General features: G+C 33.3%; 1 protein-coding gene across 1 annotated transcript in view; it reads left to right on the top strand.

Annotated features, from left to right (window-relative positions):
* The window catches only part of caps (capricious), a 177,344-nt gene that overhangs the window by 81,634 nt on the left and 68,000 nt on the right, over positions 1–27,710 (top strand). The window contains exon 3 of the mRNA XM_088265688.1: positions 17,680–17,753. Within this exon, the coding sequence (XP_088121814.1) occupies positions 17,706–17,753 (48 nt within the window). The 5' untranslated portion in view covers positions 17,680–17,705. The remainder of the gene's footprint in view (positions 1–17,679; positions 17,754–27,710) is intronic.

Here is a 27,710-nt window from a genome sequence, read left to right as displayed (position 1 = left end):
TTTCAACATAAAAACAACCATTATTGTTTTTTCTAAATAATTTATTACTATTATTTATTTATTTATTAATTTAAACAAATTACATACATAAGTCACAAATATAAAATATTCCCTAAGAGTATATTCCATTACTTATTTTGGGACATGGGATAAAGGTAAACGAGACTGGAAAACAGATAAGAATATAACAATCAAGAAAACATAGGGCAAAATGTAAAATCTAAAGCAATAAAAGGTACAATAAATAGGCATATAAAAAACATAAGGTAAGAAGCATATTTAAAGAAAAAAAGAGAAAATATAACTAATCACTAACACAAATATCTTTCCATAAAGTAATAATAAATAAATAATAATTTTCATTTTCTAAATTATTTAAGATTTTATTCAAAAATAATTTCAACATAAAAAACGATTATTGTTCAACGACATTTCCTTGCAAGATTTTATTTGTATTATCGAGGTAATCGATTTAATAAACAGGTACGTGATCTAATATTAATAATTTATTTTCAATTTGAATAAAGCCCGGTATCAATGGAAGTCGTACGCGTTTTGATTCCTAATTTCCTCACAGGTACGACCATGTTCGTGTATTCCTTATAGAATAGGGAATGTGTTTCCGTTACTTGAACAACCAATCCAACACACAGAATTATTGCGTAATATATCTAAATAACCGTATTTAAATTCAATATATAATTAGGTAATATTACATATCTCTATTCGAAGATTTAATATTGACTTATCTGAAAATATGCAGAGAATTCACTATATCTTAACGTAAATTTAGTTAGTTTAATTTAGTTTAGTTTAGTTAAATTAAACACTGATTTTTTGAGTCTACTAAGTAGTATTTGATTGTTAAAAAACACATAAAAATCAATTTTGTGACATTTGTTTCGAAACCAATGTCATAACTAGGCTTAATCGTATCTTTTCGGTTATCTTTCAGCGACAAAACACGTAAAATAAGAATATTCAAGGTTAAATAATAAAATCACCAGTGCTTTTTTTTCAAAACTATGTAACGTATATCAATTTATACTCTTTTTTCTAATGCCTACCCTTATTTTTAAAAAAAACTATGTTCGCTTCTGCATGCATTTGTATATGCATATATTAAAAGGATACAACATTTTGAGCGTGTCCAAATACTTGTTCACAAATCTGGATTATCTCCAATTATAGGAGGATTTTTCTTATTATTTTTTTATGTCTCATAAAATAATATGAATATATTAAATAATATATTTGGTGAATGTTACACGTGTATAGTGATCATTTAAACCAGCCTATGACGGTCGTCAGCCCCGTAAATGCCCATATTTCCGTATTCTTCTTCATCTTTGTTGAGATGTCAAAAAATAATATTAAAATGATTACTATCTGCATGAATTTATTGTTTGCTATAAGTAGGTACACATGAATTTGTTCAGCTTTATGTTATCTAATATTTTTGAGGACCTTCTACTGTAATCTTTTACCCAAATGTATGGTATCTTTCAAATCTGACAATCCTGCTTTAGCAAAGCGGGTGTCTGTGGGGCCATACTTGTGTTCGCACTGCGATCTGTCCTGTGTAACCTTTGAACCGAGAACAACATCGGTTTTGGCCCTCTCAAGACACGTCGCGGGCACGTACAGGGTACCTATATGTGGTTAGGTGGATAATCTTGAGACTGCCGCGACACTTTCGTAGGTAAACTCTTGACACCGCCATCTGATATCAAACCCCAAAACCCGCGCCCTTTGCGAAACATCCCGACTTTATAAATATATTATTTAAATGAGTCAAACTTTAGATGGTCAATCGTGAATATATATATATATAAAAATAAAGGTAGAATTCAGTCCAATAACCTTGTTTAATTTTGGCTTTATTACCCAAAAACTTTAATATCTTGCCAAAAATAAATAGTTATGTTAATATCCTAAAAAATCAGATATATTGGGAAATCATAATTTTTTTATTTAAAAAACGTTTTCTCATAATATTCGATGTATCTAAATAAAAAATCTAAATATACGCTTTTAAACCCCTCTCTTCTAGTCCTGTAGTCCTACCTCCATCCTTTTTGTGGATTCAACACCGCTTATCGGCTTTCTCAATTATGCGTAAGTAAAAAGTTTTTTTTATCTTATCCTCTACTTTCCCACTCATCTGAGGTTTTGTTTTCCCAAAAAAGTTTCATCTCCCTGCATACATTTTGAGCACCTGATACCACCAGAAGTTTTTTCTTTCTTTTTAAATTACATGTTTTTCCACATTCTTATCTCAAATTCCTCCCGTGAATTTAAATTATTCTCGATTGATTATATATTTATCGTCCGTTTTTTTGCCAAGTTAGTTTGCCAATATTTAATTTTCATAAAAAAAAATTATGAGGTATTTTAATCACGATCATACATAAAATAACCTTAGTCATGTTGATATTAAAATATTCATCGAATTTTCCATGGCTTAATGCTTAGTGATACATTCTTGAAATTACCTCACAGTCTCGGAACCTTACTATGTACTTTCTTAAGAGAATGTTACGAAGAGCGATAGGACGCCAGCGACCGATTACCACCTATCGCCTACTTAGCTGAATTCATAGAATTACAGCAACCCATAGTATAATAATATATCAAGCGGAGAGTGTAGTTGTTGCACGATCCGCGCAGTACACAATAAACACGCCCAGTTGCATTCTACGGGTCAAGTTGGATTCGGTAGAATAAGGTCAAAATTATTATTTCCTCGTTGTTCAACTCCAAATATTTGCTCCCTTTCCCGCTTTATTAAGAGTTAATCTCGATGATTTGTTTGCTCTGTTCAGCGTTCGAGCCAAGTTCAATTGTATTTTGTTTGCTCTTCTCTTAAAATGAAAATATCCTCCTCCGTACCGCGCTCACTTTACACATGCTCGGTGTCGGCATTATTTACAGAATCGTATTAGAAATCGGAAATATTAGAACCGCGCGTTTCGTAGGAAGAAGCGTCTATTATAGTATTACGTAATTACAGTTAATTCTCGATATTAGTCTCATCTGAGTGTCGCGTTGTTTGGAAATATATGAATGAATGTTACCGAAGTTTGTTCTATGAATACAGAATACACGTCAAATTACGTACTTTGTACGAACGTGCCAATTCCGCTTTCAGGTTAATTGTTCAATGTTGGAAACTTTAGGCGAACACGCGTGCGTTTTCACGTTTCAACCGAGTAACTTCGGAGCTTCTAAATTTATTGTTCCCGCGCAGTAACAACTACATGATTGCTAAACCCCTTTTGAAAACTTTTCAGCGAAAAGTTAATCCCACATCCGTATTATTTAATCGTTCCTGTATACCGATTCAACCCTCCACTGATCTATTGAGCTCGAGTACCCATTTTATCTCGTAATTTCTAGGCTATTATTCGATTGTTTCCTTCTGCAAACAACTTCGAGAGAAGAGGCCTTAAGAATTTCCGACCATTAATGTCGCGAAGGGTAATCCTCGTTTGAAATCTCGAAAATTTGTCTAGCTTAAATATGGTAGTTGTTACACAATAAGTGTCTAAGCTCGCGCCGGGCCAAACTTGAGATCAAACCATTGTTAAGCTATGATATAGATTTACACCTAAAGGTGAAACTCGGAATTAGGAAAGTTACCGTGCGCCCCGACCGCGATCCTGAGCCAGGGCCACGGTCGTTTGTTCGGAGGTTTATAGCCGAGAATATCACCCGTTCATTCGGGAGAATGGATCCAATGATCTTACTCCCCCATTTGCTCTAAATGGAACTTCGGTATCTTGTTCCTATAGTTGATCGGAGTTTCGCTCTCTTCAAAACATGTTTGTGTCTTTCTAGATCGGAAAACGTTCATTCCAAAAGAAAATACGTTTATCCGTTTTGTGCTCATTTTTATTTCTGAACCATTCATCCTTGTTCATGTTAAAGTTATCAAATATTATTTACTACGAATCTCGCTTTATTTATAATATTGATTGATGTCGCCATTTCTCACATGTATTTTGGCCACTTTACCATTTGAACAGAAAATGGCGAACTAAAAAAATGGAAAACCGTAAAGGGAAACCGCAAATTACTGTCGACGTGCACAATTTTCGTATTTATTATGCAAGCTCGCTTCAAATTTCCGAGTGGTTTGCGGTTGTTAAGTTTATCCCCGAGTTTCTCTCGTCTTTAAGCGGACACTTATCTGCCTTAGTAAAATATGCATATTGAACCAATACCTGTGGATATAATATTCCGTTTTTGTAGTATTGGTGTTCAATTTTTCCTTTTGAATAATTATTTATTTCTGATCATGTGGTCGTGTAAATTGATTCATATTATTAAATACATGCGTTATGCCATACGAAGGCTCAGAGGTCCAATAAGCGCCGGAATCCACGCGCTTAAGCGAAATCGTGCATACATCACTGGATTATAATGTCCGGACTACACCCAAACCTCAGTAGGTGTTCCAAGCACCCCTCTGTAAAAAATAAAAAGTATTTTTTGTACCTATTGCATTTAAATTCATCGCATATTATAATATTTTATTTTTTATATGTTGATATCTCAAGATAGATGAAAAAAATATGGAAGTCTGGGTATTTACAGGACTTATCATAGGCTGGTTAAAGTAATTAGCACTGGTTAAGATTCTCAACTTAACCATAGACGGTTCCGAGAACTCACATAGGATATTTATTTACATATACGTATGCAAGTTTCTAAATTATGTAATGTGGTTGTCAATCATGGGTGAGAGCCAAATAACCAGCATAATACCAGGTCGTAAGCCGTGGGATGCTCAGAAAAAAACGATAGATGTTTTATCTCAAGTTGAGACACCAATAATATTGATCTGTCATCAATGGGGTGAATAATGCAGTGTCTAATAGAATAAATAACAATACCATAAACTAACTACGAAAACTTCAATGTAACAATGGATACTTGTTCTGGTTTCTGATAGTTAAACGTTGTTTATTAAAATTAGTTTGTGTAGTTCATATATTATTTAGCCACTCTTAAAGCTGTTGAGCTGAGGTGTACCATTTGTAGGACAGTAATTTAGCTAGTTATGTTTTACGTAAGCCCGAAGCAGGTGTGCTCGCTACTTACGTCGTTCGGTAGGTACTCGGAGTCCCTTAAGTGCTGGAGTAATGGAGATCCGAACGTGAAGGTTTTACCAGATAAAGAGCGGACATTCCTCTTCTCGGTGGTCCAAACTGCATAAATGCAATTCCACGACATACCGTCAGATCAGAATGCGTCCTTACTTCGATTGTGCCCGGCTCATAAATTAGATCCCGGGGCTGTAATTAATTGTAGAGAGGTATTCGATTAACATGTCCTCGTCTGACCGGGGAACGATCTCGCCGATTATCGGATTTCAATTTCATGCCATGCGCACCGTAATTATTTGTCAATAACCAATTCATTAAGCAGATAAGCATTCTATTTGATAATTATTTCCTCGTAGGATACAATTGTTCACAAATGTCTAAGAAACGCTATTTGAGTAGATAGTGTAAATGAAATAAGTGTAATCAAAATAAAGTGCTCTTATAATAAAAATATAGTTGGTATTTTAACTGAATAATACAACAATATTTTTTAGCGTTTCCAAATACTTACTTGTTCACAAATCTGGGTTCTCTCCACTTGGGAGTTATTTTTATATTTTCAATTAATGTTTTACTTAGTAAATACCACTTTTAAAACATTTATCAAAAATGGATAGATTTTGCCACAAAGTGACTGCCGAATAAATAAATGAAGTTATTTTTACATTTTAACATCTCAACATAGATTATTTCTCTGCCAAATAAAAGCTCTTAATCCAACATAGATGGCTGTTGTGAACACATATTGCTCACTCCTTTCAAGAACGTCATAAATCAAAAATCGTGAATTTTGAGTTGTGCGTGTTTTCGGAATGCCCAGAAAATGTTCTATATCCCAGCAAAAGAGGCATATTTTAAACTTAATATTTGCCTGCTACAGGGCAGAAAGTGTTGTTTTTGCATTTTAGGATACAATTGTTCACAAATGTCTAAGAAACGCTATTTGAGTAGATAGTGTAAATGAAATAAGTGTAATCAAAATAAAGTGCTCTTATAATAAAAATATAGTTGGTATTTTAACTGAATAATACAACAATATTTTTTAGCGTTTCCAAATACTTACTTGTTCACAAATCTGGGTTCTCTCCACTTGGGAGTTATTTTTATATTTTCAATTAATGTTTTACTTAGTAAATACCACTTTTAAAACATTTATCAAAAATGGATAGATTTTGCCACAAAGTGACTGCCGAATAAATAAATGAAGTTATTTTTACATTTTAACATCTCAACATAGATTATTTCTCTGCCAAATAAAAGCTCTTAATCCAACATAGATGGCTGTTGTGAACACATATTGCTCACTCCTTTCAAGAACGTCATAAATCAAAAATCGTGAATTTTGAGTTGTGCGTGTTTTCGGAATGCCCAGAAAATGTTCTATATCCCAGCAAAAGAGGCATATTTTAAACTTAATATTTGCCTGCTACAGGGCAGAAAGTGTTGTTTTTGCATTTTGAAGAAAACGTATTGTTTAATTATTTTTTTAAATAAACTAAATATTTTTCAAATGGAGAAAAAACCTTCAGGTTTTACCTAAAAAGATCTGTTGCACAGTAAAAACTTCAATAACTGGCTTGATATTTATTTTTAATACATTGTGTTTTATTTTTAAACTTTAAAAACGTTCTCCTGAAAAATCAAGTTTTTAGATTTATGACGTTCTTGAAAGGAGTGGGCGATATGTACTCTGTCATGAGACTGATCAATATATCTAGGAGTTTCAAAAATTTAAGAAGTGTGGCTATAAAACTTAAATGTTGAAGCCTAAGTAGGGCCATGATAAGAGGTGTTGCATAAGCCGTGGCTAGATTTCAGTATCACCTGGTCGTGAGGTAGTTCCAAAATTGAGTAGTGTGGTTATCAATCATGGGTAGAATGGTAAATGTTGCACGTTGTGTAAAGTTTTGACAGGTCATAAACTTGACTTCCATATTATTCTTCATCTAATAATAATCTCAGTCAAATGAAGTCGCATAAAGGGAATAAATGGCCCATATTTATTGTAGTACCGACGAGCTAACTAAATGGTTCAAATTATGCACTTAACTCCTTCCGCTCGCGGTTACAGTATATCTTATTAAACCTCATTCACATCTCTCCATAATAAATACCAGAGCACAGCCGACATCTTATACACTTAATAGAAAATTAGTCTAATGATTCCTTTGTGTTGCACTCCTATCCTTCCTCTATTTAATATTTATAAATGTTATGAAACGTGCCAGAAGTTGACTTAACGATAAACGAACCTATTCTGAACTGTAGATGGCTAGACTGTACTGAGATCATTGTATATACATACACGGGTTCAAAGAATTAAAGTAATATGTATGTTCAATAATGGGCAGAATGGTGAACGTTACACAATTGTATAAAGTGATCGCTTAAGCCATCCAAATGCCAGGTCGTAAACCCTAACACTCAGACTATCTCCTTTTATATAAAAAGGGATTTCTGAAAAAAATCATTCACGTAATGCATATTTTATAAATTAATAAAATAATACTCTGGCGGTATAAAATTATTTAAGTTATATTTTCAATATACGTTCATATTAGAGTATATAATTACGCGAAATGAATTGTTTATCATTCGCGAAAATTCATTAGCGCAATATATTAATGTTTACATTTTCTGATTGCGTCGAACGAATCGAGTTTTCCAACTCACACATTGATCATTGTAAAACAAATATACGAATTACATTTTCCAGTTAAAATATAATATGTGTAATTCTCATTAAAAATAACTTTGTCACTTATTTTCAATTGGCTTTATAGTTGTCTCGTTTTTGTTTTTCAACGGATATTGAAATTAAACGTAGTGTCAGGTGTGCTCAGTTTGTAATTTAGACTAAAAATATTTGGACGTAGGATGTTGAGGTCTACCCCAATAAATCGTCGGCAGTTGAAGGTACTGCGGACGAGTAACTTGATACATTGTGTTCACACTTGATTCAGACCTTCGATAAGTAGGAAAGGGATCACTGCCAACACCTTTACACAAGTTTAAAAAAAAGTCTAATCATGTCTAAATTGTTTGAAACCATTTGTCTGTTTCAATCGTTAGTGATGTGATGTTATCGTAGATAAGCAATATCAATATATTTTACTTATAGATAAATCAACAATAATAATATTTAAATAAATACTTTAGGATCTCTGTCAAAAGATTTCTCAAGTATTTTCTTTATCCACTATCTTTAATTTAACCCAACATTTTGCGATAGCGTAAAAGTAATTTAGTTCGTTTTTTTCGTTATACATGAGATTTTTCTTTTCAATGTTGTTTTATATCCATAAAAACTGCAACTTCCTCAGAGAGGATTGAAAGTATTTCTCGGCGGCAGATTTCTTTGTGATCTCGTGTCGTGTGTTGTGTTGGTGTGTAATATGTATGCTTAAGGATAATATATTATGATAGTGTGTGTGTACTAATAAAAGTTCTGTAGGCTTCTGCCTTATCTTGCTCTTGAAGTCGGTAGCGTGAGAAAGCGATACGTGACTCAACCTACCGTAGCTCTTACTAAATATTACACCGCGCCATTTTGTATTTAGATACGTACTTGTTTATCTTTTTTACTTACGTTCTCTGTTTATTTAGTAAGCGTATTAATTTCAGATACATGCTGCGAATGATTAATAAAAATGCAAAGCCGGTTTTCGTCCGTAAAATTTCTTAAAAGTATTATATTTTATCGTGGATCTCCAGTCTTAAAATTAAAATATTGAAATGAAGTCTGGACGAGGTGGCTATCATATTTTTCGAGAAACCAACAGACTTTACGAAATAAGCTCGAAAGGAATTCGGCAACCATCATCTCGCTAAGAAGGGAGAATCCAATCACAATATCAAATTATTTCCTGGTCGACATAGCGAAACGCTAAAATGGCCATGTCGGCGATCGCAACTGGAAGAAGGGCTTTGTATTTGCGATCCAATAAGATCTTGTAATGATAAATCCAGAGTTATTCGATCAATGTATCGCGGGCAATGAACATGCGTGGATAAAAGGCCGATTCGTTATCCGCCGAGTCTTCCCTGATTGAATGCTTCCAAAACTCGGTGAATAGTTGTGCGGAATCGTGTGGCGAATAGCAAACATGCCCCGAGTTTTGGGATTTATTGTAGCGTCCACAGTAGTCTAACGTACCCGCCGCCTAACTTTTATCATTTAGAACAAGAAATCGTTACTCTGCGGCATGGACGGGTAGAACAAATTAATAATATCGTATTTGTGCTCAGGATCCCAGGTATTATATTTGGTCTCCGCGGACTACGTTATTATTTGGAACGTTTCCACGTATTTCCGTCAGCGCGTTACGCAACTAAGGGTCACGGATTATTCTATTCCGTAGCTTATCTCCGGGAAATATTATCAACAAAAAAACTTTAGGAGTAAAAGTGTAATTTATTCTTCGTCGTGTCTCTGAATAATGTATTTATACAAGATCTAACAGCCTCGAAACGCGTTCGGCTTAACTAGTCACCCGAGTTAATGCAAATCCTGACAAACTGTCACTTTTTATGTGTCGGAGCATCCGAGGTAGGGCACACACCTCGGAGGAGGCTACGCCCGAAACTTTTAATTACATCGCTGAAATTCTACGTCAGACGCGCCAGCCTCCGATCCTGGTGTGAGAAGTCTTATATTTGGCATTCCGAAACTTCGGCTACGAGATTTCGCGTTTTAAACCTTTCAACTCGGATTAACTTACTTTCTTTTCTCATTAATATCGTCAGCTTTTGGCAGTTGCTCCATTTGCCCCGGCTTATCTACTCGACTCGTTAAGTGCGCTTATTAACATATTTCTGCGCGGACACGCGACGGTTGTCTCCATAACGTCTAGAAACTTCTATTTAAAATTCTATTTAAATATCAAAGTTCGATTATCTTTCCGTAACATTAAATTCCGTTTTTCGAGACCGAGAACATCTCGGTATCGCGATACCGGCATCGCCTTCCCAATTACCGCCCGCTTATTTCCGTCTCGGAAAAAATAAACCTCCGTTTAAAACTGCGGGTAACAGGGCAGCAGTAAGGATTAAAAGTAATAATCTCCGCGATAGCCGAGTAATAGCGGCGCGGTCTACCCGGATAAGTTTCTGGTTAAAATTCACAAAGCCGCACCGCTGCAGATTATCGTATGCAGCGGTCTCCACCGTCGCCCCGGGTGAACTTTTAAATGTCGCCTTACATTTCATTGATTATTTCAATTACGATTTTTCCAGCTTCATTCGGCTGTGTAATCCTGATGTTAGTACGGTAAAAAGCAATTCCGAAAACGTCCGCTTCTCTTCCGGAGCGAACGCATTAAACGTGATTAATTGCGCTATCTAGGGTAGGGTATGAAATCTATGAATTTCCAATGGTAATAAAAGTAAGATCGATGCATCGCGCTCCCAACGGAGATTTCTGTTATAACCATTTTTGAGTTTTCCCGTAACTTCGTATACGGAATAATTTTATATTCTATCAGCCGTCGGGGGTGTTTCGAACAATCTTCGTAATTCTTGAATTATGTCGCGATCATAAGGGCGATACTGGTTGGCTTTATGTTATGCCGGTAAACCGCCGATTCCGTTTAAAACCCTTTTCCCACCCAGAAACAAATTGGTGCGGTGATCCCCCAAGAAGAGATAAGAAAAAAATCCTCGACTACTGTTTTATTGTAATCCTTCTCAAGTTAGAAGCATTATCTGTCGGCTTACAAATTATTTAATTCTGCGGTTTACCCCCGGGCTTTAAAAAAGAGGAAAACATTTTCGATAAATGTATCGGCTATGGAGTGCTTCCTCATTCTCCTACCAGACTTGGACTCATAAATGTGTATCGTTCATTGAAATACCGCGCTTCAATCATTTCTTTATTTGTTTCCCGATTTAGTGTATTATTTCTTTACCCCTCCTCTCCGATATCCCCCAACTTCCGACCGCTAGTCTTCTCCCATCAACTTGTCATCTATCGCTGTCATGCTTTTTTCTCAATTCTTATTATATTTCACTTTTGTTCTCCATTTTCTATTTTTTTTTTTTAGTTTTTTTATGTTTCATGACTAATTTTATTGCCTTCTTATTATCTGGAAAACTATTTGCTATACAGTTATGTAATATGTGTGATCGTTTTAAATTTGAACTGATAGTGATGTTATCGAATAGAAAAAAAAGTGTCTAAAAGGTATAATTTTTTTCAAATCTTAATATTTCATCCGATTATCACTGAGTCCATTTGTCGGGTTTAGCGATGCTCATTTTAAAAACACATCCTTTCCATCCCTATGGCTATACAATCCCATTTATATAATTTGTCCACCGTTAAAAGCAAAGACCTGGGCGGGATAGAACCTCCCACCCTTCGCGCTCTTTGATCTCACAAACCCTTTTCTCTTGCCTAATTTTTTATTTCGAATAAACTCAATACTACCTCAACCAAACGGACGAATCACCTTTTCGCGAAAATCGTTTAAATGTCTTTGTTTCACATTTTACTATTTTTTGTCAGTCCTCACAAAAGTTTCGCGAGGAATTATAAAATAATAACAATTTAACTAAGTAACTAACTAACCATTACGCCGCTTCCCCGCAGGGGTAGACATAAAGAATAGAACGCCATAGCTCTTTGTATGCTAACATTATTCGCTTCTTCACATTCTTGCATTTCATCATACATTTCATCATACCCGGCCGCTTTCAACATTTTATGAAAAAAACACATGTCCAAACCATCTCAACACACCTTTCTTAATTTTAACATTATAACAATTTCATTTTAAAAAATATACACTTGTGAAGTTGAGAAAAAGTTTCATACGATTCCGCAACGCTTCTTGGTTAACTGTCATTTTAAAATCACCAGTAACGCTTGTAAAAATACGGGTTACCTAATTGTTTGTATAACATTGTTTCTCAAACAAAGTAGCCGTTCGTCATGAGTAAAATATAATTTATCACCCCCGGACGGGAATTCTCATTACTAGTCCAACGTTTCTAGTTGGCATAAACAAAATACGCCATTCGTTTCTCGAACGGATCGCGCAATAAGAATGCGAATAAAAAATGAACTTTTCGTACATTTCCCATACGAATCCGATAAAAAGGCCACCGCAGAGCAACGGCCGAGAGCAAGCCGTCCCATAAATAAGGACGCTCTAATTATTTCCGTACTCCAAAGCACGCCAACAGAAGAGTCATTTTTAAAACTAATATCTATCTTCACAACATTTTGAGTGCGTCCAAATACTTGTTCACAAATCTGGGTACTCTCCACTTATGAGTGAGTTATTTTTAAATTTTCACATCTCAACATAGAAGAAGAAGGTCGTAAGCCCTGTAAATGGCCAGACTAAAATATACTTCTACATCTATGTTGAGATGTCAAAAACTATGAAAAAATAACTCCTAATTGGAGATAATCCAGACTCGTAAACAAGTATTTGGACACACTCGAAATGTTTTAAATAGGTAAAGAATATTGTGGGTTTTTGCAGGGCTTATGACTTGTTATAGGCTGGTTGATGATCACTTTACTCGCGCGCAATTCTCACCATTCTACCCATGATTAACAGCCACTCTCATCAAAATTTGCATATTCTTCATCATCTATGTTGAGATGTCAAAATGTAAAAATAACTCCTATGTTAAAATAACCTAGATTTGTGAACATACTCATAACATATAAAAGAATTTGGACATATTCAAAATGTTGTGAATAAGAATAACGTGTCAAATTATAACCTGCATAAAAATATCATATTTTCAGGCGCATTGGTTTTTTCACTTTTCAATTTCTTAATTTGGTAATCCGATTTATTTAGGAGAACGCAGGGAATAAGTTTTAGTTGTAAAGTTAAAAGATGCCCGCGGCAACCATTTTGAGCATCACTGGGGCTCCGTTCTTAGTTCCAGAGAAGTTTTGTAACTGAATTCACCTCTTATTCTGGACATTTTCAATCTTGCCGACCCCACTATTATGCAAAAATATCACTTAAGTCTGGTAATAGTGTTTAAAATTCCGACGATTTTGGATATTCTCCAACGTCGTTTCCACAATACCAATTTTTACAGACGTATTCATCGTTTTTTTTTACTTGATATTCTGGTAACACATCAGATATTTTAGAGGAGAAAAAACTTTTTTGCTGAATATTATCTAGGATTTACGATCTAAAAACACACATACTTACTATACAAGTATACACATATGGTCTTCTGTGGGTAGTTTGCACATATTTTATTTACTAGTTTTGCAAAATGCATATGATGTATGTATGTAGTTTTTAAGGAGAACAAAAATAATAAGCATATTACCATTTTCAGAAAAACAGCAATTTTTCAACTATTTAAGGGTGCAAAATACTTGAATCTAAAGAAAAGTTCATTTTCGAGATACCAAAATGACTTAACAATACCAAACAATTTCAACAGAACTTTAAATATTTGGGAGCAAAATGCTTCAATAACTTTACTATAGAAATATAAAAATCATTAAAATGCTTTAAAAAATGTAAATTATAAACATGTTAATTGAAGAAAAACACAATACGGAAATAACAATAATAAAATTAATTATATCACCCACAAACATAAATAATAAGTGTAAATCCTCTCCAACCACAAGAGCTTTATCTCTTTATTGGAGAGAACCGCGTAATTATTTTTTTAGATTTTAAGGTAGAAATGTCTAGAAAATTAATTAAATAAAAAAAACTCTTGTTACTTTATTAAAAAAAATCAATTTAAAATATTTATAGACTTTTAAACGTAGGCTTGATTACTTAGTTCCTCAGTTACCAGCCAAAATGATGCTTTTAAGATATGTACCGCACGCAGGCTCTCGTATTTTCCGTTGTCAAGTTTGGTTTCCGCAAACAAGCGACCCGCACGTTTCTCTAATTAAATGTTCCAACTTAATATGATACCAAGTTTTTCTATAGATATTGTACAATCGACTGTTTCGCAGCCGAAATTTTGTCGGGAATTTCTCATTTTCTTGGTCCGGGCACGTCCGCTTTTTACGTCCCACCCTCAATATTTCCATCTTCTCTCTCACCTTCGCGAACCGGTTTGCGTTATTATTCTCTCATATTATAGTGGTCGGAACCCTATTTTATATTTTTATTCATTTATTCCGAGCACCTGTGTTTATTTATTAAATTTGGTTCGTAAACGCGTGAATTATGAGATATTTTATCGTGGAATTTTATTATTCGTACATTTTTATTACTCAATAAGAGGATAAAGTCCCGTTTGCGGAAACTATGCGCGCTATTGAACATTTTACTAGGTCTCACGAAAAACATTTAATGAAGTTCGCAAATTTCCGACAGACCGCGCAATAAAAAAGAGGAAAAATAAATTTCCAATAAAACCTTAACTATAATACTTCTATCGCGTCTGTTTTTATTTCCTTTCATCTTCCATTCCTCTAATTCCTCCCTTACATTTGTCCAGTGGCGTATCGTCTCCGTTATCTCTTCGCGGATTCTCCGATAAAAATAATAACGCCCATTCTCGTGTAATGGACCGAATAAAACGTTCGCCGGCGTCCAATTTGAATGTGCCTCTAGTCGGATGGGACCTTGACACAGTGCCGGTTTAAATTAATGTTCCGGTTTTATTGCGCGTTTAGTGTTCGAGAATTTGGCTCAGACTCGCGATGAATAATTAAAAGGGCGGAATACCCCCGGAGAACGGGTATAAATCATCCCTGATTACTTGGGGGCCGTGCGGCTCCAGCCACTGCACGCCGCTGGGCACAACAAATCACACTTTCCTAAGGTGCTCCGCTTTACTTTGCATGAGAACGCACCCCTAATTTTAAACTATGACAAGTCGCAAAATTATGGTCATTTCGACATCAATATATTCCCATGTTCAAATCTTTTTTTTTCATTTGTTTACTGCTTTATACAATACTCTGTACAGATCGTTTAGATATTTTATTCGCTATTAAATAGATTGTTCATCAATGTGAAACAATATTTTTTTCTAGTACATAACAATAACTGCTACGTTGCTAAATCATGTTGAAAACATATTTTATCCGGATAATATGTATTTAATTATATATGCAATCAAATATCTATTAATGTTATTTCTTTTCCTTTCATTATAATTCTCCGCATACTGAGTGTAGAGTTAACATTTTGAAACCAAATTTTGTTTACGTAAGTAAAGTCACCGGACAAAAAAAAACTAGTTCAAAATCGAAGTACATTTTCTCACATTCCGCTGTGCTATCCCCCAATTTTGGCCGAGTTTTCAATTACAAATTAGCTGCTTGAGATGTCCCGTCGAAGCCGCACACATGGTGAGATTGGGTAACTATGTAAGTTACAACAAACAACTCGATTAACACGTTGCGTTGGTTAACTGCCAACGGTGCATTATTTAGCACCCTACTCGATGAGCTTATAATTAACATGTCTATTTGAGCACGAACCTTAATTAACAAGTTGTCAGTAAAACTGACGTATATCTCGAATAACCTAGTCTATACGTTTGGATATCTAACCTATAAGCAGTGGCGTGTATTCCATATGAGGACATAAGCAATGACTACGGCGCTTAAATAAATAAAAAATGTGGAAAACCGTGAAATTAAACAATATATAGTTTAGGTTAGGTTAGATAAGCAGTGGCGTATATTCCAAATAAGCACGCAAGTAGTGCCTACTACGATTAAATGCAAAATTTATAGAAAACCGTGAAATTAAAGTATTAAAAGGTTAAAAACAAAAATACAATAACAGGTTTTCTCGGTTATCTTTCAGCGACAAAACACGTATTATTAGTGTTATGAATGTTTACATTCTTAATTTTCTCTTTTTTGTGTCTATATTAGGTTAAAATCGTTAAAAACAATACAGAATGTATTAAAAAAGAACTCCACCGATAAGACACACAAGGTGGCTTGGTGGGTCTCTGCCAAAAAAATGTTCTAAGTATGTATAAATTGTGATTTTAAAAAATGTATACAAATAAAAAAAAAAGAATAATAAATGACACCAAAATCTATAGGATTATTTTTACAAAAAATATATTTCGCTGTGTTTCACTGCCAAACTCTGTGCACGTTGCTGCGTATTAAGTATGTATGTATGTGTATGTACATTAATTATTATTGAGGTACATACATCACAAATAATTGCAAAAAAATGATCGTGCTCTGATAAACTGCGATTTGAGATTTTTTTATCGGGTATCAAATAATACATCATATACTCGTATGTATGTATATACAATAAGTATGCATATTTCTTTTTTTCGAAATAACTATGTTATCTAATTAGAATTTATCATTTCAAATTAGTTTTTAAAAAATCCAAGCCTCAGATTGGAATGTCTCTGTAATTACGTTTCGAGATGGTCCATGATGAGAAAGAAGTCGTTAATCTTTTAGATGTTTTCGTATTGATGCCCATCAAATGTTCAAATCTGAATGCTAACGTGTGGCCAGAAGTATGGGGGCCTGCTTCATATGTAAATTGCGCTGGAGCAACAGTAATTTTAGATCGTCTATGAAATGATAATGCTTACTGAATATTACATGTCAAAATTACCTTGTTGGTAAAACAAATTTGAAGGTTTGGATGGTACAGATACATAATATTATGTTAATATTATAGATATACAGATAGAGAAAAAAATGAAAAAGGGATTTTGACTGAATGCAGTCGAAATGCGATCTCTTAGAAGAATGTGCGACAAAACGATGTATGATTGATGTTCGAATAGTGAAGTAAGGAAGGAATGCAAAGCTGAGATAATCATTATCGATAAAATTAAGAAAGGTGTGTTGAGATGGTTTGGACATGTAGAACGAATAAGTGAGTAAAGAACGGTAAAACAAATTTATGAGGCGAATGTAATTCGAAAAAGGAGCTGATGAAGACCGAGAAAAACTTGGCATGATCAGGTATGCCAAATACTTGAAAGCGGTCAGGTTAGAAGTCGTAATAATCAGCGGGTATGTATGAGGAGATGCATGAACGTGGAAGAGGCGAAGAATGTTTGCAAAAAGACAGAGTGGTATGGCGTTCTATTCTCTCTGTCTACCCCTGGAGGGAAGCGGCGTGATGGTTAGTGAGTTAGTTTAGAAAAGAAATGATGTTTTTGAGTGGAATCTTTTTAAAGGCGGATCTGTTCTAATGCGTTGATTGGTTACGAAATGTATCATGCATATTTATGGAAGAGCTCTGAGCAGTGCAATAAAAATATGCAATAGTATTCCAAATAGATTTATGTTTATTTGGCATGCGATTTTATATCGCTTGTTGAATAATGTTCGCGTGTTGGACTATCGCTCGCGGATGATGAAATTAATTTTGGTTTTGTTTGCTTACACCGTGATAGAAAATTCACCGTTATTATTTTATCTTCTCCCTTCCATCCACAGATAATATAATTGATTGAAATTTATTTATTTACGAATCGAGTGTACTGTAGCTACCACCAGATATTATTTGTATTAAATATAAATATATATACGTACATTAGTTTTTCAATGAACCTTTTTTTCACTCAAGAAATATTTTTCTAATTTTTTCCGTTTTTTTTATTTCAGATTCACCGCTTGAAACTAATTCTAGGATGACCTTGTTGCATTCTACCGAAACAATGGACCCCAACGAATCCCAGGTAATGAATATATTTGTTTAAATGTTGAAAAAAAAGAGTTCTGTACGATTATTTTTAATATAACGAAGTAGTAGTAGAAAAATAGTAAAATACGCAACCCCATTATGAAATATTACTTTTTTTAAATCTAATATCGTACGTTTTCGTTATATTTTTATCTATTATAAGGTCAGAAATCAGTAAAAGTTTGATAAATATCCAATTTGCTCTAACAGCAAAACTTAGTATCAAATTGACGTTTCTTAAACGAACAAGAGTATAGAAAATACGCAAGAAATAAAAATGTGTAAAGTTTTTTTATAAAACTACCATACATGTCGATATACCTATTCTAAACTGCCATGTCGTTATTATAATATGACATTCTCGCAATAAAATGCATTGGTTGAATTCCTTGCCTTTGTTTAGAATTGCTTGACTCCATCTGTGGTAGTGATACTTACTCACGGTGTTATTATGCCGTCGTAGAATATAAAAGTAAATAATAATAAAAAATAACGTGTTATTGACAGTGAGGCACGTGTGAGGCAAGATTTCCTAAAGAAATGCGGTATTTGGTAACACAGTATCCAAAATGGATTATCGGTTTTCATCAACGCTAGTTTGTTAGTATTTGGCGCTCGTTGTTTATTTCGCTTGTGGAGTGTTTTCTAAATATCCTGCATTCGGGGCAATGAACTGCATAGCAAATGATACGTGCATTATGTAAACGAGATTAATATGAAAATATGCACAAGCCAGGTAGAGGATGCGCAGAAAGTTATTACATTCACAAGATGCGAGTACTGCTTAGTAAAGATGCATTCATAATTCTCAAGATTATGCATTTAAGTGTTTTGTAGAATAAATTAATTTGCATTCCATAATGTGGATAATGGATTTGGAAATTTAATTAAAAATTTCACCCAGTTAAAGAGGATTCCTTAAATATACATAATAAGGATTAGTAAAAAAAAATCCGACCGCCATCCTCACCGATGGTGTAAAGAACACCGTATAAGATCGGTGAGGGGTTAGTTTGACCATTAAGGTCTAGATCTCAAGCTTGTCTCAAGCGTTCAAATCAGAATGCGCTCAGCTGCGCTTAGGGCTGGTCGTGTGTTGATGCTCATTTTTTTAGAATGTATGGATATTTTTGTTTTTTAGATAATACATAGAAAAAATATTATATTGTATATATATTTTATATTTATGTATTTTTTTATCTCCTTACTTTTCAATAACTCTTTTCTTTTCAAAACATATAATTATTGTGAAGACTAGCTTATTTTTTCAACGGTGTTTTAAGAAAAAAAATCTTTTTCGTAAAATAGTTTAGTTGCGATTTAACAAATACTGGGTCTTAATTATATGAAGACAAGGTGATCGGTCTAGATTCTTGAATTTATTAATGGATATGCAATATTTAATAGAATTCATATGCAAATTATCAGTTTCCATAAAAAACGTTTGGTAGAAAATCACTGCATTTAAAAAAAAGAGCTTTGTAAATTTTTATCATTTAGTGATTTGCATAAACGTTTTTTTAACTTGCAGCTATAAATTAAAATGAGTAGCTATAACTCTGCGATTGGTGTGTTGTGCAGTTAGAGGCTGCACATGAGTAATACATGTACTCGCCGCAGATTACTGCGCATTCCGTCACGACTTCACATTTTTGCATGATAAAGGTCGGCAGATATATTGTACGTATGAGTAGGTATGTACCCAGAATAGCCATAATATACAAAACCTTTTGAACTACCTACATAATATAACAAACTTTCCAACTACTTGCTAGTTTGTCACGGTGCAACGCGTGCACATAACTTACTATGCTTAGTTATAGAAGTACCCACATTCAATATTTGTCTTTCACAATAAACATACATCCTAAACGAGTTTCCAAAGCCATGATATAATTTTTTATTCAAGTTTTACTTGGTTAATACCACTATATCTTAAAACTTATTCTGACACGTGTTTTGTTGCATTTCGCGTAATTATCGAACACCGTAAAAAACGCAAAAAAAAAGAAAACTTTAATTATATATGGATATATATTAAACAAAGTGACTGCCGAATCAATTAATTATCTTATGGAATATTTACATCTTGAGTGTTCCAAATACTTGTTAACAAATCTGGATTATCTCAAATTATATGAGTTAATTTTTAACATTTTTCTGACTTCTCAATATAGATGAAGAAGAATAGATGGATGTATGGGCATTTACAGGGCTTATGACATTTACGTCGTACGCCCAGACTTTCGTATTCTTTTTTATCTATGTTGAAACGTCAAATAAATATAATATTGAATACCTACGTTATTCGATAGGTCACAACGTAACAATCCAATAAATTTTGTTTGTAAAATACCGTTAAAGATATTTTTAAACAATGGTTTTAATAAATTATATTTCTTACTTGTTAAAAAAGAAATACTGGTTTTTGTTGAAATAACGAAATACAACCAGTATCCGTCCGTTTTTTAACCTTCTAAAATACTATCATGTTATCTTACCAATAATTTCTACACTTATCTTTTGGTGGTGTAATGTTATTTATTCACAATACATATGTATATATATTCTAATTTATACCCAATTTCACGCGGCGGTTTGAACACAAATTCAAACTAGTTTTAAATATTCAATTAATGTAATGTTTTACATATTTTTGTGTGTGCCCACCTCTAAATTGTTTAGGGCATAGCATTCAAATAATAAATTTTGTTTCAAGTAATTGAAGTGTTGGTAACACATACTTTAATTTTTGAACCTCGTATATTAAGGCGGATGAAAAAGAAGTATTTTTAAACATGTTTTTTTGATCATACACATTTTACTAACAAATTGTATATTCAAAAAATTATACATTTAAATATTTTAAAAAAAAAGTTTGTGAATTAAATTTTACCAAATTGCTATTAAAAAGCTATCATATTTTCTTTCAATCCTCTTAGTGTAAATGTCAATAACTTTACTGATCAATTATTTTGTGTGATGTTAAAAAGCCTTTTTTAAGTGAACGCTACACTCTTGTATCCTTACATTTTTATTTATATTTGACTTTTGACACCACCAGATTTTAGCTTTTGATTGGTCTGATCGTGTCAAAAAACTGATATATCACGCGTTTTGTGAGTAAAATGTATCATTGTGTTTTGTGATTATTTACGGTTTTTTTTTTCTTCAAATTATCGAATCAAGGACACGTATCTCATATTTAAGTATTATTATCACAAACCATGTCAATATTACCAATTGAGATTAATTGAATTTTAGCATTATTATCACAAACATATTAGTACGGCAAATTGAAGCACAAATTAATGACGGTTTTAAATATTGAATAAACGGAATATTTTTTCTGTAAATTTTGTATTGTGATATCCGTTTAAAATACTTTCTCTTTTCTCTCTTATATTTTTTAAGGAGTTTCACTTGTTTCATTTTTCAATTGGCAATATATTTTCTGAATGTCGTCCCATTCGTGTACATAAAAATTGAGCAATAAAATTTCAATACTTGACGTGCTCGAAGTACACTCGGCAGATTGGTCGCACAACTAACTGCGTTTTAGAATTCTTACATTTTCTCCGCATAATGTATGTGCTACGTGTCGTACGCTTTGTAATGAGTTCATTGTTCACCTTGGCTCTTTCCTAGAACGTACCTCAAGTGAATAGAACTTTGTTTAGAGAAGGGCACCTAAAGTTTTGTCACCTTCGTAGGATAATAAAAGATATCGTTAAAAAAAACAATGATATATCGCTCACTCCTTTCAAGAACGTCATAAATCAAAAATTGTCAATTTTCAGTTGTGCATGTTTTCAGAATGTCCAAAAAATATACTATATTTCAGTAAAAGCGGCATATTTTTAACTTAATATTTACCCGCTACAGAGCAAAAAGTGTCGTTTTTGCATTTTGAAGAAAAGGTATTGTTGAATTATTTTTAAATATACTAAATATTTTTCAAATGGAGAAAAAACCTTCAGGTTTTACCTAAAAAGATCTGTTGCACAGTAAAAAGTTCAATAAGTGGCTTGATATTTATTTTTAATACATTGTATTATATTCTTAAACTTTAAAAACGTTCTCCTGAAAAATCAAGTTTTTTGATTTATGACGTTCTTGAAAGGAGTGAGCGATATGGCACCTGCGCACCGAAAAGCCTAATGTATTTATCAATTATTTAAGAAATAACAATAATACTTGTAATAAGTTCCGAGATGGACTGCCACAGAGGGAATATTCTACAAATTACAACTTATGACGGTCGAACAACTATGTGCTAAAACTATCCTTACATACTTTAAAGAATTACTCTCACATAACACAATAAAGTACTTCACAGCAAAGCCCACAAATTACAATTCACTTTGTGGTAACGAACATAGAACTGCAAGATCCATAACACAGACGAATGTGCGGCAAAACGATGATGGCAGATGTTCGAATGGTGAAACTAGAAAAAAATGTTGGCCTGAGATGAGCATTATCGATAAAATTGAGAATGGCGTGTTGAGATGGTTTGGGCACATGGAACGAATGAGTGAGGAAGAACGGTAAAATAAATTTAGGAGTTGAAAGTTAAATGTAGAAATAGGAGCAGAAAAAGATTTTTAAAAATCTTGGTGTTATGAAATATGTCAAATACTTCAAGGTGTTCAGGTCAGGAGTCGGGGTATTCTCTCAGCCTACCCCTTCGGGGAAGCGGCGTGGTGGTTAGTTAGTTAGTCAACTCGCATTAAGTCCATTTTGGGACAAAGTAGTTGATTTTGTATCCAGATCTTGGTACGCACGGAGGAACAAGGGTATAAATAGATTATTTTATTTACCGGACCGGTTGATTTCTCGTTTAACGAGGCCAATCAACGAAACATGGCTCGCGAGCGTAGTTCATATATATTTATCTCGGATACTGTTCTGTTATTTTAATCGTGAGTCGATTGGTCGTCTGTAGGCATGCGCATTAAATCGATATATTAAATCTGCCCACTATTTTCCGCCCACGCTGTATGACAGCTCCTTCGACTTACCGTCCTCAACCTTTGCACATATCATTGCTTGTGATGTGAGGCTACACACACAGAGACAGATTGGAATTACGTCACTGGCTAATGATTAGCATACAGGTTGGCTATGACAATCTCTAGCATATTGTGTAATATGACCTTAAAAACATTGATTATTATCTGTTTTTCCTTATTCGATTCTATTTTTGAGACATCGAAGAACGTACTATCTTTTTATATTTTAGACATCTCAATATAGATAAAGAAGAATATGCAAGTCTGGGTGTCTTACGACATGTCGTAGACTAGTTTAAGTTATCACATTATACAAATATAATATTCACCATTCTACCCATGACTTGCAACTACACTACTCAACATTTTGGAACTCATATGATAATAATTATACGTCGCTTCGTGTACGAGTTCGCAGCAGTTTTTGGCGGATAGCTTGCTTCTTGACACTGCTGTCACTTAGCATTTTAAATTGTTTCCATTCATTTTTTTTTCAAAGATTTTTAATGTTACATCGTTTAACAAGCATTGTGAAATGAAACACATTATAAATGTGTGCTATCAATTTTCTTTTTGTTTCATTTAACTAGATTAAGCCACAGCAATGCGTACCCAGGTAGGTAAAGCTAGTTTTGTAATGAAAATTCATACCTAATTTGATAGATTGTTACCATTTACATTATAAGGAAGTTATTTCTATCGTTCGATATCTACAAGTAACGGTGCTATTTTATATAATTCAATAAAAACAAATTTTTAGTCAAAGTGTTAAAATTTCAAATCCATTGAACCGGCGTGATCGAGACACTCGATAGCCTTTGAAATACGTAATTAATTAAATTCTCGAAGAAGAATAAAAATAATTATCCAAAGACGTCCGACATGAAAGGAATCATTATTTGATTTTGAATTTGATAGACGTTATTTCAAATAATTGTCTAGAAGTCAAAAAGGAATATAATTCATTATTGACCGTAGTATAAAAACAAAATTGAATCCATTCGTTTTATTCTTTGTTCCCGTAACGAGATTCTTTGATAAAATCTAGTTTTTGCTCTTGTAAATAATAATCAGTATTATTCATTTGTAACAGGTTTCAAACGAATAAAGGTGGGTTCGTGACAGACATAGTTAATTAATTGTTTTTTAACGAAATAAATGTAAAATAAATTGGCAAATATTCCCCAACAGGTAAATAAAACAATATTACCTAGTATTACGTGTCTAAATTTTGTCGTAACATATATTTATTATTTGGTGTTTATACGTGAACATATTTTACCAGACCTTTCAGCGATTCATTTTTCTTGTAAAATATATCTTTGATCTCGAATAAGAAGTTTTTTTATATCACAATGCTAGTTCCCTATAATAAGTCAAAATCTCTGACATTTCAAATAATTGCGGCCATATTTCTTCTGGTTTGAAATCTTCCTCGTCTGTGCAAGTTACAATTCACGGGGGCGCTCATTAGTAGGAATATTTATACGGAAACGTCAAGGAATACCAAATCTGTTCGGTATATCAATCGGTGAATAGAGAATAGGTACCTCGCCGACTACTAAAGGGCCGTACAATGTATCTTCACATAATTGACATGTTGTACTATCAAAATATTATTACGAAATTCATTCATTATGTGGGAATAATTTCTTTACTCTCATAAGTAGATTTTCCTGGCATTACGTATGATGTAATTTTGAATCCGTGCCAGATTCAGACATCTTAAGATGCTCATTATATTTTAGGTACGAACAAATTGAATTATCCGTCGGAATTTTGTTGCGAGAACATCGCTTCCAGTTGGAATTTAATAATTGTATAATTATCTCGGTACATAAAATGAAGGAATATTTTATTACCTCATCGCTCGAACGCTTTATTTTAATTCGTCGATACATTTTAATGGGCGGTCAACGAAACCTATCTCTAACGTTGCCAATTGATCATAAGTGATTCGAGCATTCGAATAGGTCGATGGGTCGTTTCATTGAATTTATCGAGTAGTTTAGATGTTACTGCCGCCAAGTATTATGAAATGTTATTTATCGGCAACCGATCGTCAAATCTGTGAATTCCTCGAATGTGTGTAAGGTAATAAATACCTTCGAGATATTCATCCGCGAGTGATTTGTCGGCCGTCGATACTTTTACTGTTAGTTGCAGGTTGCAACTTTCCCGATACTCTGACCACTTGTGCGCTTCTACCGGCGTTCTATATAACAAATAGCCAGCTTTGGAATGAGTTATTATGGCGTGGAAATCTGATGGAACGAATTGTATTGCGGCATTAATCAAACCGTTTAATGGAAAACGTACCGCCGCTCAGTATTTACCGTGAACTCGATACAGTTTTGTTTAGCGTGAGATGAGCATTGATAGTAAGGCGATAGCATTGACTGATTAATTTCATAGAATTAAAAAATAAATAATAATAAAAAAACAAGATCGTGCCACGTCCAATCTGACACTGAATACCACTCCAGTAACAGCTTTTCTCACTCGGAACTTATTTAATTAAAACATCAAAAACGGATTTTGAGCATACTCTATTGTAACTTACAATATTTTTTGAAAATAATTTTATAATTCATTATAACTTAATTATAAATAGTAAGTATTCTTGAGAAAGAAGCTGTTTGCTTCGAAACCATTCCATATTTGTATTGATTTATAATTGATTTATAAGTTGTACAAAATATGCTTTTATTATTTATTAATTGCTTAGGTCTAAATTATTAACAAAAAATTCAAAAGATGCCCTAAAAAAATTACAAAAACTAAATTCGTTTTGTAAAAATGAATAAAACTACGTAGTGTCTTGATTTTAACTATCTATATTTTAATTTAACTTTTTTTTTCAAAAAATTATTTAAAAAAAGCTCGATAAAAAAATTACGGTTACATAAATAGGCTTCTTCATACTATTTCAACATGATTTTATTCGTTGTATTCATCATAAATTCCTGAAATATTTTTCTTACGATTCAATCCAGATTAACATTTTGTTTGATATTTCAGTTTATTTCATTATAAATAATTAACTATCAATAATTGTTTGCGTTCACAAATAAAAAAATTCAATATTTTTTTTTGTTTTGACACCTTCGTACAACACATATGATTACATTGTATAATTTTCCGTATATTAATCCAGTACAGTAAGTATGCAATAAATCTTTTGGAAATGCCCATTCTTCTCTCGCATAGAAATAAGGAAACTCACAAAAGTTTAGTATTAATGTCTTTCTTCATCTAATGCAAAAAATAAAATGACTTCTATAAGAAAAATCTATTTCTAAATTGATGTTTGCTCAAGTTTCTCGCAGAAACATCGATATCGTTCAATTAATATTTTGCTTACTAAACTAAACTTACTCCTATGAGAAAAATCAACGTATTAATCTCCTACATATCGTTTTTATTCAGCTTTATGATATATGTATTTATTATGTTTGTTAACTATGAAGTTTGTAGAATAATAATACTTTTCTTTGTTATTCTACCATATTGTAGCATATATTTTAATTAGCTTTCACCATGTTATTCTGCCCACCCAGGTCATCACAGGTTTTTTTGCATAAATATATTTTATTAATATTTTTCTCGTTAAAACATAATTAATAATAAAAAAAACTTTACATCAATTATATTATTTTAATGTTAAATAACTAACTATTACGCTGCTTCTCTGCACGGATTGGCCAAGAGAATAGAACTCCACACCATTATCATGTCTCTGCAAATAAAAAAGTGTATAGTTTTGAATTTCGGTCTAATTACTCGACACTGGCTAGAACACTTAATAAGGGTGAAATTCCATTTAAAAGAAGAAGAATTTTAGTTTTTTTATTTCGAATGATCAAAAAAGGCAGCAAGATCAGTAGAGCGCAACACAGAGAAGATGAAAACTCATAAACCTTGTTACCCTGTGGATTTCTGCGTATGGCGTAGGATATCACTTGACGTTTGAGGAACAATAATATTATGAATTATACTAGAGTTTTTAGTTTCTTATTATTATAATGTCATTTTCGAAATGCTTTTTACTCATTTAAAAATAATTTTTAAAAAATCGTTTATAAATTGTATTTAGTTTTGTTACTACTGTTTTCTCGCTTTACCATGAAAGTTGAAAATTGGATATTTCTGCTCATTTTTAGTTTAATTACGAATACTATAAAAAGTTTATTTTCCATGTTTTTTTTTAAGATCTAAAAACATTTAAAGCTTGTACGTGCGTAATTTGATTATCTCGGATAAATCTGGAAGGGCACGTTTTCAAAGGGAAATCTTAACGAAACAGTTCATCGGACGTTTTTATTTATTGGTACTTAGACAAATTTGTGGCCCCTGATACGGTTTATTCAGCTCACGTGTCGCTCCCGTCACACACACAATACTTCATGCTCTCTGAAGGCAATATATCAAACACACTCTCGCCCATAAATTTCGCCGCACGTTTCTTCTCCTTCAACACGTCCGCGATCCCTCGCGCTAACTACGGATGCCGGCTGTCGGCCAATCAAGGAAACTGCAGGCAACGCGAGGGCACGCAAGGGAAAATCCTCAAAACAAATAACTAAATTACTCATGACGTAGCTACCTGCGCTCCTTACGCGTGTCGCGGTGCCTTGCTTACTTTTCACTAAGATACGCGAACAAAAATGAGGTAAGACGTGGTACGATAACAAGAAACCCCTTTAAATTTTATTAAAACAGAAGCATACAACGTGTTTTGATACATATTATACGTATAAAAGTTCAAATTTACATTACAAAAGAATTTCATCAACAAATGTCCTATATACATACGCTAACCGCCACACTACTTATTTACCACTTACTACGAAATACTTTAACAACTAGCGATTCAAGTTCATACTATTTCTGTGAGCCTAAGCGACTTATTATTACAAATAGGTATCGAATTGTGG

Source organism: Brachycentrus maculatus, unplaced genomic scaffold, assembly GCF_059751285.1.
Source record: "Brachycentrus maculatus isolate JH-2025_06_01 unplaced genomic scaffold, ASM5975128v1 h1tg000257l, whole genome shotgun sequence".
NCBI lineage: Eukaryota > Metazoa > Arthropoda > Insecta > Trichoptera > Brachycentridae > Brachycentrus > Brachycentrus maculatus.
This window is presented reverse-complemented; position numbering and strand designations above follow the sequence as displayed.